The 14,305-nt window shown below is 43.3% G+C and overlaps 1 protein-coding gene across 4 annotated transcripts in view; it reads left to right on the top strand.

The window, feature by feature from the left end:
* The first annotated feature begins 110 nt into the window (after window positions 1-110).
* The window catches only part of Tbccd1 (TBCC domain containing 1), a 46,467-nt gene continuing 32,272 nt past the window's right edge, over window positions 111-14,305 (top strand). For 3 of the 4 annotated variants that reach the window (XR_015045782.1, XR_015045781.1, XM_085832471.1), the window contains exon 1: window positions 111-305. Coding sequence is in view for 2 of the 4 variants with exons in the window: in XM_085832471.1 (XP_085688597.1) it covers window positions 250-305 (56 nt within the window). In the remaining 2 variants the exon portion in view is untranslated. The remainder of the gene's footprint in view (window positions 306-14,305) is intronic. The other variant, XM_029470441.2, reaches the window with a different exon arrangement.

The following is a 14,305-nucleotide window of genomic DNA, read 5'->3' as shown; positions in this document are numbered from 1 at the left end:
CACTTCACCTCCGAGGCGGCGTGGGAAGCCAATCAGGTAGCAGAATAGCCGTCGTGTCCGCCGACCAATGGGAAGAGAAAACGTCAGAGGTTCGCGCCGCCCGGAAGCTGCTGAGGACCGGAGAGAGTTAGGAGCCGAGAAAGAGCGCGCTGCTGTAGGAAACCCGAATGTCCACCAATCGCGAGGCTCCTTCCCTATTCCGACCAATTGCTTGAGAGAGGTCTTACTACCAGTCTGGAAACGGACGCCATGTGCACACGTGACTCGCGAGCGCTCCCCGAAGTGCAACCCCAGGAGGTGTCAAAGTACGTGGGGCGTCTTGCCTGGGGATAGGCTCTCCCAGTACTAACTATTACAGTCTCGCTACCGTGGAAAAGAGGGACCTGGTACCTTGTAGAGACGCCGCCGTGGAGACCGACTTAAGTTCAGATTCGGCTTCCAGCATTCCGTAGCGGTGAGGCAGCCCCATCTCCACCCCACTTTCGAACCTGTTTTCTACAAAACTAAGGCAAAGCGTTCTCTGGCAGTGTTGGGAATTAATTAAACTATTTTATTTCCCTGCAAGTTTCCTAGCAGAATTGCACACAGCAAGCATGCAATCAATAAAAGGCACTAGAGCTTGTTCATCGGTTGCTCTTTTCTCCAGTTTTGTTTACCTCAGACAACTAGTTGTTCAGGACAGCTTCTCAGCTTAGCTTCCTGCATAACCTATTCAGATTTTTATCAGTGAACCGTAATGTGTGCATGTCCACTATAGCTCCACCTCTGAGTCATAATTATCTCCTGCTTGCAAAGGTCTCATAACCGATCTCCCTGCCTCCAAACTTCATATCTTGATACACTATTTTAAAGTTCTTCTGCTTTCCACCCTATGATTGAGTGCACTCCGGAGCGCACTAGGGAACCTGGAGATCACAGATTAGACTAGGCTGGTGGACCCAGGAGCTCGAGATCCCGTCTCTGTCTCTTGAGTGCTTGGAATTCAGGACGTTGTTGTTGCAGTTGCTACAATGGGCGGAATTCAAGACCCCCTGTTTGTATGGCAAGTAAGTGGCAAGCTTTATGGACTGAACTATCCCCAGCGCACTCCCACTTTAAAAAACTATGTCAAATCATCCTCTCCTGCTTAAAACCTTTAGTGGCTTTTCATTGCACTCAAAGTAAAAGGCCAAGTCTATGGTAACTTAAAAAGCTGTCTAATTTAATGATATATATCCTCACCTATTAAATATCGTAGCATGTTCCAGAATAATCAACTCCCTTCCTTTTAAAAATGTTTCATTGTGTATATTCATTGTATATGGTACTTTCTTGTATAGTCAAACTGTATAATGTATATATTCTCTTACCTTTTTCTCTCTGTGCCATTATTCCTTTTGTTTCTCCAGGTGGTTTGGCTTTGCCATATACACATATGTGATTTTAAGTACCTATATAAAATCTAGGAACCACACATTGAGATAAAACATGTATTTGTTTCTCTGAGACAAGTTATCTCCAGTTATATCCATTTTCCTGTATACAACAAAATTGCATTCTTAAATTTTTGCTTGTGAGCCTAGCCTTTAATGGTTAAGCCATCTTTTGCATCCTGTAACTGCATTTTCTATGGTTGAGAAAAAGACATTGTACATAAGCCACATTTTCTTTATTCTCTTGTTGGACTCCTAAGTCCATCTGTAACTTAGCTATTGTGAATAGTGCTGGAACAGACATTGATGTTTTGCCAAAACCTCAATGAGAAAGAAAAAGGTTTATTTTGATGTGCATGGGTGCTTTGCCTACTTGTAACCTAATGCATGCCTGTTGCTCAAGAAGGCCAGAAGAGGATGGAGAATCCCTTGGAACTGAAGTTGATGAGAGCAGCCATGTGGATGCTAGGAATCAGATCCAGGTCCTCTAGAAGAACAGGAAATGTTCTTAACCTCTGAGCCATCTCTCGAGCCTGGCTTGCAAGTGTTGTATTGAGAATTTTCACATTCATGTTCATTAGGGAGATAGGTCTATAATTTTTTCTTTTTCTTTTCTTTTTTTTTTTTTTTTTTTTTTGGTTTTTTGAGACAGGGTTTCTCTGTATAGCCCTGGCTGTCCTGGAACTCACTCTGTAGACCAGGCTGGCCTTGAACTCAGAAATCCACCTGCCTCTGCCTCCCAAGTGCTGGGATTAAAGGCATGCAACACCACACCCAGCTATAATCTTTTTTTTTTTAATTTTTTATTATCATTGCTTTGCTTTTATCTTTTTACTATTATTATTATTATCATCTTTTCTTTGCTGTGACTTTGGTGCTAGTAGTAGGCCAATACTGACTTTATTTTCAAGAAGTTATTTTTTGGAATACTTTGAGAAATATTGCTGTTTTTCCTATAGGTTTGGTGGAATTCTGCAGTGAATTTATTTGGGATATTTGAGCTTGTCTTAGTCACTGTTCTTTTGTTGATCAAAGCAGCTCTTATTTTAAAAAGCCTTCAATTGGCTTCCAGAGACTTAGTTTAGTTCATTATCATTATAGCAGGGAGCATGGTAGCTTGTAGACAGGCACTGGTCCATAGGCAGGAAGACAGAGACAGGGACAGGGACAGGGACAGAGGGAGGGAGGGAAGGAGGGAGGGAGGGAGGGAGGGAGAGAGAGAGAGAGAGAGAGAGAGAGAGAGAGAGAGAGACAGACTGACTGACTGACTGACTGACTGTAGGGGAGTGTACTGTTTCTTTGCCTTACAGTTCCAGGTCAGGTAAAAAGGTGTCAGAGGTAGGAGTCTGAGGCAGCTGGCCACACCTCATCCACAGTCTGGAGCAGAAAGAAGTACTCGTGTCGCCTGCTTGCTCACAATTCTGCTACCTTTCTCTCTTTGAGCCCAGCCTAGGGAGTGGGTCAGCTAATAATCAAGACAGTCTTCCTCATTCATGCCCACAGGGCCAACCTGATGGAGGTAATTCCTCAGTTGAGACTGTTTCAGGTGACTCTGGGCTTGGTTAGTTGACAGTTACAAACGGACCATTGCATCCACCTTGCTACTGTGCTCTTGTTTGGTCACTTACTTTCCACCCACTGATGTGAGCTTTGTCTTATGTTTTTACAAGACCCTAAAGTGAGTTTTAAAATAATTTGTGATGTCTCTGGTTTTTAAAATGCATGTAGGTACTTCACTCGTAGAACCAATATTTTTTTCTGGTTACAGGAGATGCTCAGTGGGGGAAAAGTATTTACCATGCAAACCTAACTACCTGAGTTCAATACTTGAAACCCTCATAAAAAGCTAAACATTGGTGGCTCACATTTGTGATCTTAGAATTCCCACTTCAAGGTGGGAGGCAGAAAAAGGGGAAAAGCTTGAAGACCAGCTAGTCTGTAGCACAACACAAAGAGACACAAATAAAAGGAGAGGGTTGGTAAGATGGCTCAGGTGACATGCTATCAAGTCTGACTACCTGAGGTCAATCTTTGGCCCCCAAAGGGTAGAAAGAGAGAACTGACTCTTGTCTTCCACGTGCACATCATGGCCTGTGCACACACACACACACAAACTAAATGTAAATTAAAATCTTTGAATGAGTAAGACTCTGCCCTCATCTCCCACCTTGATAGTGCCTTCATTATGCCTTAGGTGTTGGTATGTTGTATTTATATTATTCTAATCTATTAATTAAAAAATGTTTTAGGTGTCTTATTTTAAAGTTATGTGTGTCTTTGTATGTGAATGTGTGAGTACAGGGGTTCTCAGAGTTCGGAAAAGGCTGTTGGATCTCCTGGAGCGAGAATTACAGTTGTAATTATAGTTGGGTGTAAGCCACCCACATGGGAGCTGGGAGCCAGACTTTGGTGCTCTGCAAAAGCAGTGTATGCTCTTCACACCTGAGCCATAGCTCTGGGACTGTCCCCTTCCCCCATTGTAGTTCAATGTCTATGAGTTAGTGTGTGTTCTATAGTTCCTCTTGAGGAGGTTTCTAGTTTTAGTCTATTGATGACAGATTACATAATGAGATTATTTCATTTTTCCTGTGTTTGTTAAGGCTTGCTTTGTGTGTTGTTATGTGCTGCATCTTACATGTTCTATGAGATATTGAGAAGACTGGGGTGCTTGTAGTGGTCTGGTAGGTCTATGTGATCTAGGATGCTGTTGAATTCTGCTGTTTATTTGTTGTCAGGATAGCCTGTGTACTGACGAGAGTGGGGTCTTTAACTCTTCCATTATTGTGCTAGAGCTAATCTGTGTCCACATCTATTCTCTGTCTTTCTTTTATAGAATATTTACTTTTTAAAAGTTTGTTTATTTTTATCTTATGTGCATTGGTAATTTGTCTGCATATATGTCTGTGAGGGAGTCAGACCCCCTGAAACAGGAGCTACAGGCAGTTGTGAGCTGCCATGTTGGTGCTGGAATTAATTTGGGTCCTTTGTAAGAACAGCCAGTGCTCTTAACTTCTGAGCCATCTTCTCAATCCTATCTGTCTCTATTTATAGTAGTATCTGTTTTATATAATTGGGTGGTCTGTGTTTGGGGAATATATGATTTGTAATAGTAACATCTTCTTGATTGATTATTGCTGACTAAAAGTGACCTTATCTTTTCTGAATAGATTTGGTTTGAAATATATTTTGTCAGATACTAAATTACCAACACCCATTTGTTTCCTAGGTTTGTTTTTTTGTTTTTTGTTTTTTTTTTTTTTTTTTTTTGAATACCTTTTTCCATTCTTTCTGTCGTTGATGGTGAGATGCATTTCTTGGAGGCAACAAAAAAGGTAGATCTTACCTACCTCTTTTTAATCCAGTCTGCTAGCCTGTGTCTTTTGATTGGGGGATCAAGATAATAGAAATTCAATTATCAATGAAAATTAGTATTACTCTCCATCATTTTGTTGATTTGTAGTGTGTCTTAGAGTTTTACTGCTCTGAACAGTCACCATGACCAAGGGAACTTTTATACGGACAACATTTAACTGGGGCAGGCTTACAGGATCATAGATTCAGTCTATTATCATCAAGGTAGGAGCATGGCAGCATCCAGGTAGGCATGGTGCAGGCGGAGCTGAGAGTTCTACATCTTTATCTGGAGGCTGCTGGTGGAAGACTGACCTGCAGGCAGCTAGGGTGAGGGTCTTTTAACCCACAGCCACAGTGGCACACCTACTCCATCAGGGCCACACCAATTGTGCCACTCCCTGGGCCGAGCATGTACAAACCATCCCATATTTGTAGGCATTTTCCAGTTCTTGTTTACTTAGCTTCTGTTCCATGGTTTTTCTTTTCTGTTGGCCTTCTGGCTATGTTTATCTTTCTTTCCATTGTGACAGATTCCTTCTGATACCTTCTGGAGCATGTGCCTTTTGGTTATGAATTCCATCATCCTGTTTTTATCATGGGAAGGCCTCCTTTCTCCCTCCACTGTGACAGATGGCTTGGGTATCTGTGGTCTGGCAGTTGTCATCTTTCAAGGCTTAAAATATATGATTCCAAGTCTTGCCCCATGTGTTTGGGGTACTGGATACAATTCTTAAACTCCTCTGAGAATAAATGTTGTCTGTAAAAACAATCATTATCCAAGTGTGGGTCCAAAATACAGTAATAGTCACAAAAATCAAAAGCAGGTCATCTCTTGAGCTCTGGTCATTGTGGGTGCAATGTGGCACTGATAGTACCAAGTAAGAACTAAGATAGTTCATTAAGGTAAGTTTGCTGTGGGTGGGAATGGAAAGAGGAAAAGCAGAGTAAGATTAGTGTGTGAACTTTACCTGGGGGCTTTGCACTCCACCCAAGGAACAGTTCTACCCAAGTGTGTTTCTAATTAGAATTACTTAGAGGAACATGGGCAATTTTGCAACTGGAACACTCAAGAAAAGTTTTCTCCTAGCTGCTGTTAATTGTCTGAAGATCCTCTGGGAGGCAGCCTGGTGAGCCTCTCCACTAGCAACTGTTAACTGCCATACAGCCTCAGAGGGGCAGCCTCCATAACAGAACACTAAAAGGCAAGTCTCTTATAGCCAGTCACAGGGTATGCACATCATGCTTGGTAGACAGCATTCCGTGGCATAACACCCCCTCTGCCGAGTCTCCCCCCTCCGCATTCGTGGAGCCTTGGGTGAATGAGTAGGTGCTATAGGTGATATAGGTATAGATGGTGTAGATATTGGTGATATAGATGGCCTATTTAGGTGAATGAGTAGGTGCTATAGGTGATATAGGTATAGATGGTGTAGATATTGGTGATATAGATGGCCTATTTAGGGCTGAGCACCCCACAGTCACTCCTTTCTACTTTGGCCACTTTTGTTTCTACAGCACTGTTGCCCACTTCGAAAAGTTTTGTGGTCCAGAGATGACAGCAGCAGTAAATTACTGGGCATAAGCATAAACATGTAAAGGCAATTTGAAGGCCCACCATGTTCAGTTAGCAAATCCACAGCAGTGGCTTCTGCACTAGGGCCTATGATCGTCCCGGCCATAAACTTTTGACTGAGTTTTAGTACTGGGTTTATAATACCAGCCATGAATTTCTTTCATTTCTTTCTGTGGAGCAGGCCTTAACTCTAATTGAAAAGAAGCTGGTTTTATCTACAATGGGCATGCTACTCCTGTATCAGAAGGCATATGATAGGGAAGACCGTTGGTGGCAATTTTCAGCTTCACACAGCACCTTTCAAGCACTGTGAAAACTAGCCAACAGGGAGGAAGCTTCCAGCTTAATTCCAGCTTGATTTCTCCGTGTCCAGCAGCCAACCTGTGTGACGTCTTCAGCAAGAGGGTCTTTCTGTCTAGTTCTGTGGGCACCCAATAGCACAGGTGACAACTTGTACAGCTTGGGGGCCCTAGAGTTCTCATTAATAACCTTATGGCATCTGAGAGTATCTTTTTCCACTAATTCATGACACTTCAAACTCTTTAACTATTTCCTAGGCTTGTTGGAAAGTTTTCTCATTCCCTTGCATGTCATCTGTACCTTTACCCAGTTGTAAAGTTTCGAAGCATTGCAGCTGTGTGTGTTTGCTCTAGCATCCTGTGTGACTGATCTCCTCTCTTCCTCTTGGTGTGCTTAGGCCTTTCGGCTTCTTTACTGAGTTGGTAAACTAGCATTATAATACCTATGAAATAAAATCTTTCTGCAAAGTGTAGTCAGGATCACTGAAGGCCCTCCACCCATCATCCAAGCAAATGCTAGTTGATCTCAGGGTCAGCAGCTAAGGGGGCACTAGAGAAAAATGTTAGTAAGGTCCAATACAGCATGAAAATATTTCAATATTTATTCTTTCTTCAGAATATTGGGTACATGAGTAAGGATGAGAAGTAATACTTTAGTTTGTCCTCCATAAGCCCCATTCATACTCCACGAGTACTCCTCCTTATCTTGGGGCATTGCAGTGTATCGTCCTGCTTCCAGCAGGCTCAGGGGTGGGGGAGGGGTGAGGACTGCACTAGGGCTAAGAGGGACTATGGCCATCATCTCATCTGATTCGTTACTCTTGGTATGATAGCAACTATTGGTGGTCAACTTGACAACATCTGGAATTAACTGAAAACACAAGCAGCTGTGAGGGATTTTTTTTTTCTTGATTGGATAACTGAGGTGGGAAGACCCACTCTAAACCTGCATCATTTGAGGTAGGAAGAACTACCTTAAAACTGGCTACATTTTCTAGTGACAGCCTATATAAAAGACATGAAAAGAAGTCTTTGGTTTTTGCCTGCTTGCTCTCATTCTCACCAGCAAAGTCCCATGACCTGCTGCTGAGGCCTTCCTTCATGGAATCAGAGCAGTGATTTTCAATGTGTAGTGTTCTACCATTTACACACTCTGTATAATTTTGTTCTGGAGAAGCTTAACACCTTCCAGAGTCTCACAAGCACTGCATTTGGCTATTTTGTCTTTGGATATTTCAGGTCATTACAAATGTGCATTTTCTTTTGAGTTATCCAGTATCTTAGTTTGGTTTCTATTGCTATAATGAGCACCATGACCGAAAGCAACTTGGGGAGCAAAGGGCTTATTTGACTTATAGTTAACAGTCCATTATGGAAGGAAGCCAAAGCAGGACCCTGGAGACAGGCAGAAACTGAGTCAGAGACCATGGAGAAATGCTGCATACTGGCTTGCTCAGTTCTCATACAACTCAGCACCATCTGTCCAAGGTGGCATCACCCACAGTGAAGCTAGACTCTCACACATCAATCTAGAAAATGCACCTGTAGGTCAGTCTGGTGGAGGCAATCCCTTAGTTGAGTTTCCCTCTTCCCAGATGTGTTTAGGTTTGTGTTATGTTGACCAAGACCAGCCTGTACTTGGTAGTAGAAAAAATAGGCAGAGAACAGCAAGGTCCACCTGAAGGTTTGCCACTTGTGATGTAGCCCCCAGCAAGAATTCACATTCCAGAGGTTCCATAACTTTCCTAGACACATTTCCAGCTAAGAACCAAGTATTCAAACCCATGAGCCTATGTTACCACTCATAGTTACTTGACAGCATTCTACCCTTGGCTCCCATGGGTTTATGGCCATCTCATGATGCAAAAAGCATTTAGTCCAACTTTCATAGTTCCCATAGCCTTTTTAACAACACCAACACAGCTCAAAAGTCCAGAGTCTCTTTTAGACTCAAGGCAATCTTTGAACTATTATCTACCAAACAACAAAAACCAGATTACATACTTCCAACACACAATGGGACTGAGTAGACATTCCTGTTATTCCAAAAGGGAGAAATGAGGCATAGTGATAAAAGATCAAAGCATTACTAAAATCCAGCAGAGAAAATAACAAATCCTTTAGTGCCATTTCTGGTACCTGGGACTCCAGTTTCCAAGGCCAACTCTGCCCCTCCAGCTTTGCTACCTGCAGCGTACATGTCCCTTTGGGGCTGGTTCCACTCTGTATGCAGCCCTCCTTGGCATATGTGCCAGGATGATGGCATCTCAAACATCTTGGGGTTTCCATTACAACCCAGGCTTTATCTTAACAGCTTCACACAGTGCGTCACAAGGACTCCTTGCAAGAACTTCCAGCCTGCCACACATATTGCCTGCACTCACATGCTCTCTGAAACGTCGAAGGAAAAAAACACCTCATGACCTCCTCAGCCTTGCATCTCTCATGCATCCAAAATCAGTGTGACGTGGATGATTGCAACCTACTTCTTCTCCCAGCTCAGGATGGAGCCTGAATCTCTTGGATCATTTATAATGACTTCAGTATGCTGTAGCTGGTAGAAAGTTACCTATGTATTTGCTAGATATGAAGTGGAGACCAGGACATTTTTCTCTCCTGTCCAGGGTTGGAACCTTAGTTGAAGTCTTCAGGACTCCTTCCTTTCCTTTTGTTGCTTTTCAGAGCAAGGGGCTTCTCTTGAATAGTATTAATTTCTTAGCATTTACCACCTCTGTTTTCAGGACATGCCTTGGGGGCAAGTTTAAGCTTCTTACTGCTTTTTCCTCCTCTCCAAACCGCACATATATTTCTTTCTGCCTCACCTGTTTTTTATTCTAGGCATGCATCAGAGTGATCAGTAGTAAACATGCAACAAGCTCAGTGTTAGGCTGTCTTGACATTTTAGTCTATTACCCTTAGAGTCATGCTTACTCAAATTCATAGAAAGGGGCAGAATGCAGCCAGATTCTGTGCCAAAATAGCACACTCTTGGCCCCTAGTCTAGGTCCTAATAGAGTCCTCGTTCCCCTCATGAGCATCGTGAACTAGGCTCCACTGTCTTGGTCTTTCTGCGTTGCTGTCCACTAGAACAACCCATTACATTCCACTTCAAACATTCAGTGCATTTCCATCCTAGAAAACCTCAACATTCTACAAAGCAAAAGCCTAAAAGCTATGTGGTCAGCAGTGACACCACTTCTTCGTACCATTTCTTGAGTTAGTTTCTTTTCTGCTTATTGTGATTAAAAAAAAAAAAATCCTGGCTAAAATACAAGTTAGAGGGGAAAGTGCTTATTTTCACTCACAGTTCCCAAGCGATAGTCTGTCCTAGCAGGGAAGGCATGATAGCAGGAACAGAAAGGTGAATCCATGCTCAGGAAGCAGTGGAAACACTGGGTGTCTCTCTCACACATACACTATAAAAATCATTCCCAATTTAGACAGTTGAGTGACAGAATATTCCTGATTATCATAGTTTCTTGTATTGGACTATTAAGGCCTCCATTTGCATAATGTACTAGGAACTTTCCTCTCTGCATTAAAAGCTAGCCCTGATTGTTGTGTATCTTCTATCACTGATGCCTCCTCCTCACGGTTTACTTACTATGGGTTCCAAGTTTTGGGATCCCATGAGGGGCAATGTGGGGACTAAGACTGAAGTTGTTACCAGGGATCAGGGCATAGCTGTGACAGGCCTGACCATGCTTCTTCTTGGTGAAATGTGGATTTGGGGACTCTGATTAGAAAAACAGTTGTTAAACATGTTAAAGGGGGCTTAATGGACCATTCTAGTATAAGCGTGGAAGACAGTACTGAGGGAGATTTGAACTGTGGGGGTCCAGTTCAAGAAATTTCATAGGGGAAGAATATTAGGAAGTGGCTTAGATACAATTCTTGTGACATTTTGGCAAAAAAAAAAAAAATGTGTCTTGCTTTTTGCCCTTATCCAGAAAAATCTGCCTGAGGCTAAATTGAAGAGTTTTAGATTACTGGCATTGGGACAGAGATTTCAAGACAGACTAGTATTGACTCTGTTGTGTGGGTGGTAGTGGTCACTGTTATGCAGATCTATAATGAAAATGAGCAAGCCAAGAAAGGAAAAATACAAAATGTACAGTTTGAGGAGAAAAGGAGCACCAGGGAGTTTAATGGAGCTGAGTCCAGTGCTCAAGGAGTTAAAATGCTTTTTAAGGAAAGCCTGGTGCTAAATGGAATAAAGGGAGTGGTGACCTCAGGCCAAGACCCTGCTCAGCTAAGCTTCCAGCTTGTGGAAAGGAATTAAGCAGTGAACCATCTAAAACAGAGAGCTGATGAAAATGTAATTAATTGAAGGAAGGGCTATGTTCCAGCCCTAGCAAACAGCAACTTGGCAGTTTGGCTGTGTGGTTCTGGCTTTAGAGTCAAAGATACAAGAAAGGGTCTGTGGAATCTCTTATGACTAAGAAAGGCTGTTAAGGCCAGGTATGTGTCAGAGATGCCCCTTCATGGAGTCTAAGAGGGGCCATTATGTGAAGCCATGAAGGTGAAGCCTGGTTTGCCTTGGAGACCTCAAGATTTTGGAGATGCCTGAGTGGTAGGCTACCTGCCAAAGAGATCTGCTAACTGGGAGTGAAACCAGCCAGGGGATGGGGGGAAGGAAGGAGGGGTTTTGTTGTAGTCAACAAAGCTTAAAGGAGTTGGAGATCTGAAGAACACTTTGACATCAGACATGGAGATGCTGATTTTCGGTTTTCCTTTGGCCCAGTATTTTCTCACTGTGTTCCTATTCCTCTCTTTTGGAATGATAATATACATTCTGTGCCATTGCACATTGGAAGTGTGCCATCTGCTTTTTCATTTTGATTTCATTGGGAGTTACAGTTAAGAGATTTCCATGAGCCTCATGAAAGACTTTGAACTTGGACTTTTAAATAATTTTGAGACTGTGATAGACTGTGGGGACTTTTGAAATTGGACTGAATGCATTTTTGCATTATGATATATGGCTACAAGCCTGTGGAGTCAAGGGAGTAAGAGTGACCTCTATAAGCTCATATGTTTGAATCCTTAGTCATAAGGGGGTAGCACTACTTGGGATGGATTAGGAGGTGGGGCCTTGTTGGAATAGGCGTGGCCTTGTTAAAGGAGGTGTGTCACTGGGGGTGGGCTTTGAAAGCAGTTTTCTCTCCTGCTGCCCATGATTCTGAATACAGAATTCTCAGCTACTTCTCCAGCACCATGTCTGCCTATGTGGCGTCATTCTTGATGACGATGGGCCAAACCTCTGAAACTGTAAGCAAGCCCCAGCTAAATGCTTTTCTTCAGAGGAGTTGCCATAGTCGTGGTGTCTCTTCATAGCAGTAGAACACTGTGACGGCTATTTCGGATAGATCTACTCCTACCCCACTCCTTTCCCTGCCACCATAAGAAGTGTCAAGCCAACACTTCCCTCTTTTTCTTCTAATTTCTCCCTTTTGACCACAATTTTTCTGAGAGGACAGCTCAACTTACTTGCATGACTTACTGTCTAGATTACTGTCTAGATTAGGGCCCAGGCTAGTTTACCTAAAGCCTTGTCCCATATATGCTACTTGGAGATGATTGTAGTATATTCTCTAATCCATCAGCCATTTTGGGGGTGTCTCAATACTCAAGTGGACTCATTTGTCATGAGGCATGCCACTCCATAACTCATTGAGGAAAATGGCCACCTTGAGATCCACACTACTACTCCTTCAGACATAGGAGATTTCGTGGTATGCCTTTTACCCACAGCATGGATAGTGGAAGTCCTGGCATCCTGTGCCACATTTGTAAGTGTTGTTCCGGTGGAGTCTCCACTCTTAAACAGCCAGCTTCAAAGACAATGCAAGTGCTCCTCACAAAGTCATCTTTGGTTCCGTCATGTTGCACGTTTGAGCAGCAAGCATTGTGTGAACTTTTTCTGGGAGTACACATGGATATTTGTTCATGCCAGTACGAGTCTAGAATGGTAACCAATGAATTTTTTGGAGTTACTTACAGGAACATGAGTGAGGGGGTTCAGTAGGAGCACGGGCAGCTTATAAGTGACTACACCTTGAGGAAAGTCGCTGCCTCTCAGCAGTTGTTCACTCACTGCCTATATAGCTTCAGAGAGGGCTCGACTTCTGAGCCTTGCCATCCTAGTAACCATGACTGCCTGAGTAGCCTCAGGGAGGGCCAGGCCTCATGAGACTTTGCACCCTCCATAGTAGAACACCAACATACCCAATCTTGTGCAGTTCTTTTGCAGATGAACACAGCTAATGAGAATTTAGAGGCCTACAGCCACGCCATACTTAGAGGATAGCAATCCTCTAATACACAATTAGTCCATAATTAGAGCTAGTAATTATGATTAGTGTTGGGTTGATTAAAAAAATAAAAGGCAAAGTAAATAGAACGAGTGAGATGGTCCAAGAGGGAGATGGTGCTGCTCAGGCTAAGGGTGGGATGAAGAGGGAGAGTAAAGAAATGCAATCACATAACCGAAAATTAACCTCAGGCGACTCAGAGACCCCACCAAACAAGTGTAGCAGTATCTCTTTGCTGTCCTGTTTCCTTCTGGGCAGCCCTCCCACAGGGCTGCTTTCTCTTCACACCTACATTTCAGCTGTCTCACCCTCCTGCCTCTGTCTTCATAGCAGGTGGTCTTTCCTACACTCCTCTTGTGGTGGAATCCTTCTCCCTCTCCTGTGTTTCTTGCTGGAGAATCCTAAAAGTCCCGCCTCTATCCCCCTGCCTAGCCATTGGACACTGGCTTTTTATAGACCCAACTGTTTTATAAAAACCCAACTGTTGACAGGGTCCTGCAGCAGATGTGAGAATTCCCATGTAATCATAAATCAATTGTGCAATGAACAGGTCAGCCTGTGTTCTTTTGATAAAGCCTTTCAAAGTGATGGAAAAGAAAGTAAGAGAAAAAAAAATCGGGATGAGAACAAACCAGCACTGGACTTTAAACTGATCCTGTCATTGACTAAAGGGGAGAGAGCTGGTCGGGCAGTCTGGATCCTCCGTGTCTCCTCTTAGGCTCTCAGATGCCAAGCACACCCATAGACAGCCATTTGCAAGGTTGGGCTATAGACACTGATCCTGTTGGTTGGCTGTCCTTCTCAGGAGGCATCATAAACACTGGGCAGTTCATCACGGACCAGGTTGTGGATACTGTTGTTAGCACAGTGCTGAGCCTGTCCGCAGGACCAAGGGGCAGATACTGTCAGCTCCTTTCCCATTGGGCATTCCACTTGAAACCAGGCCAACTCTGGCTCTGACCACGTTTGCACTTGCTGGATAGGTCTTTTGCAAAGTTCCTTCCCAAGAGTCTAAAGGAAATCTGCTCTCCAGGTTTCAGAACATTTGTTTGGGGTTCCCATACAGTGTTTGGAACAGAGATCATAAAATGACTTTTGCCCTTCTTTTCTTGAATACCCAGAAGAGAGGGGTTTTCTGGTGTCTTAGTCTACTTTCTGTTGCTATGGCAAAAACATAGTGACTTAAAGCAACTCGGGGAGGAGAGGGCTTATTTTACTTACAGCTAACAGTCCATTTTATGTAGGAAAGACAAGGTTGAGTCAAAGAAGGAGCCAGAGCAGAGGCCATGAAGCGCAGCTTACAGGCTTGCTCCAGTGGTTTGCTCAGCTTGCTTGCTTATACCATCCAGGTCC

This window comes from Mus caroli, unplaced genomic scaffold, assembly GCF_978045245.1.
Source record: "Mus caroli unplaced genomic scaffold, Mus_caroli_1 scaffold_17, whole genome shotgun sequence".
In the NCBI taxonomy this organism is placed as follows: domain Eukaryota; kingdom Metazoa; phylum Chordata; class Mammalia; order Rodentia; family Muridae; genus Mus; species Mus caroli.
Note: the sequence above shows the minus strand (reverse complement) of the source record. Positions and strands in the feature narration are given on the sequence as shown.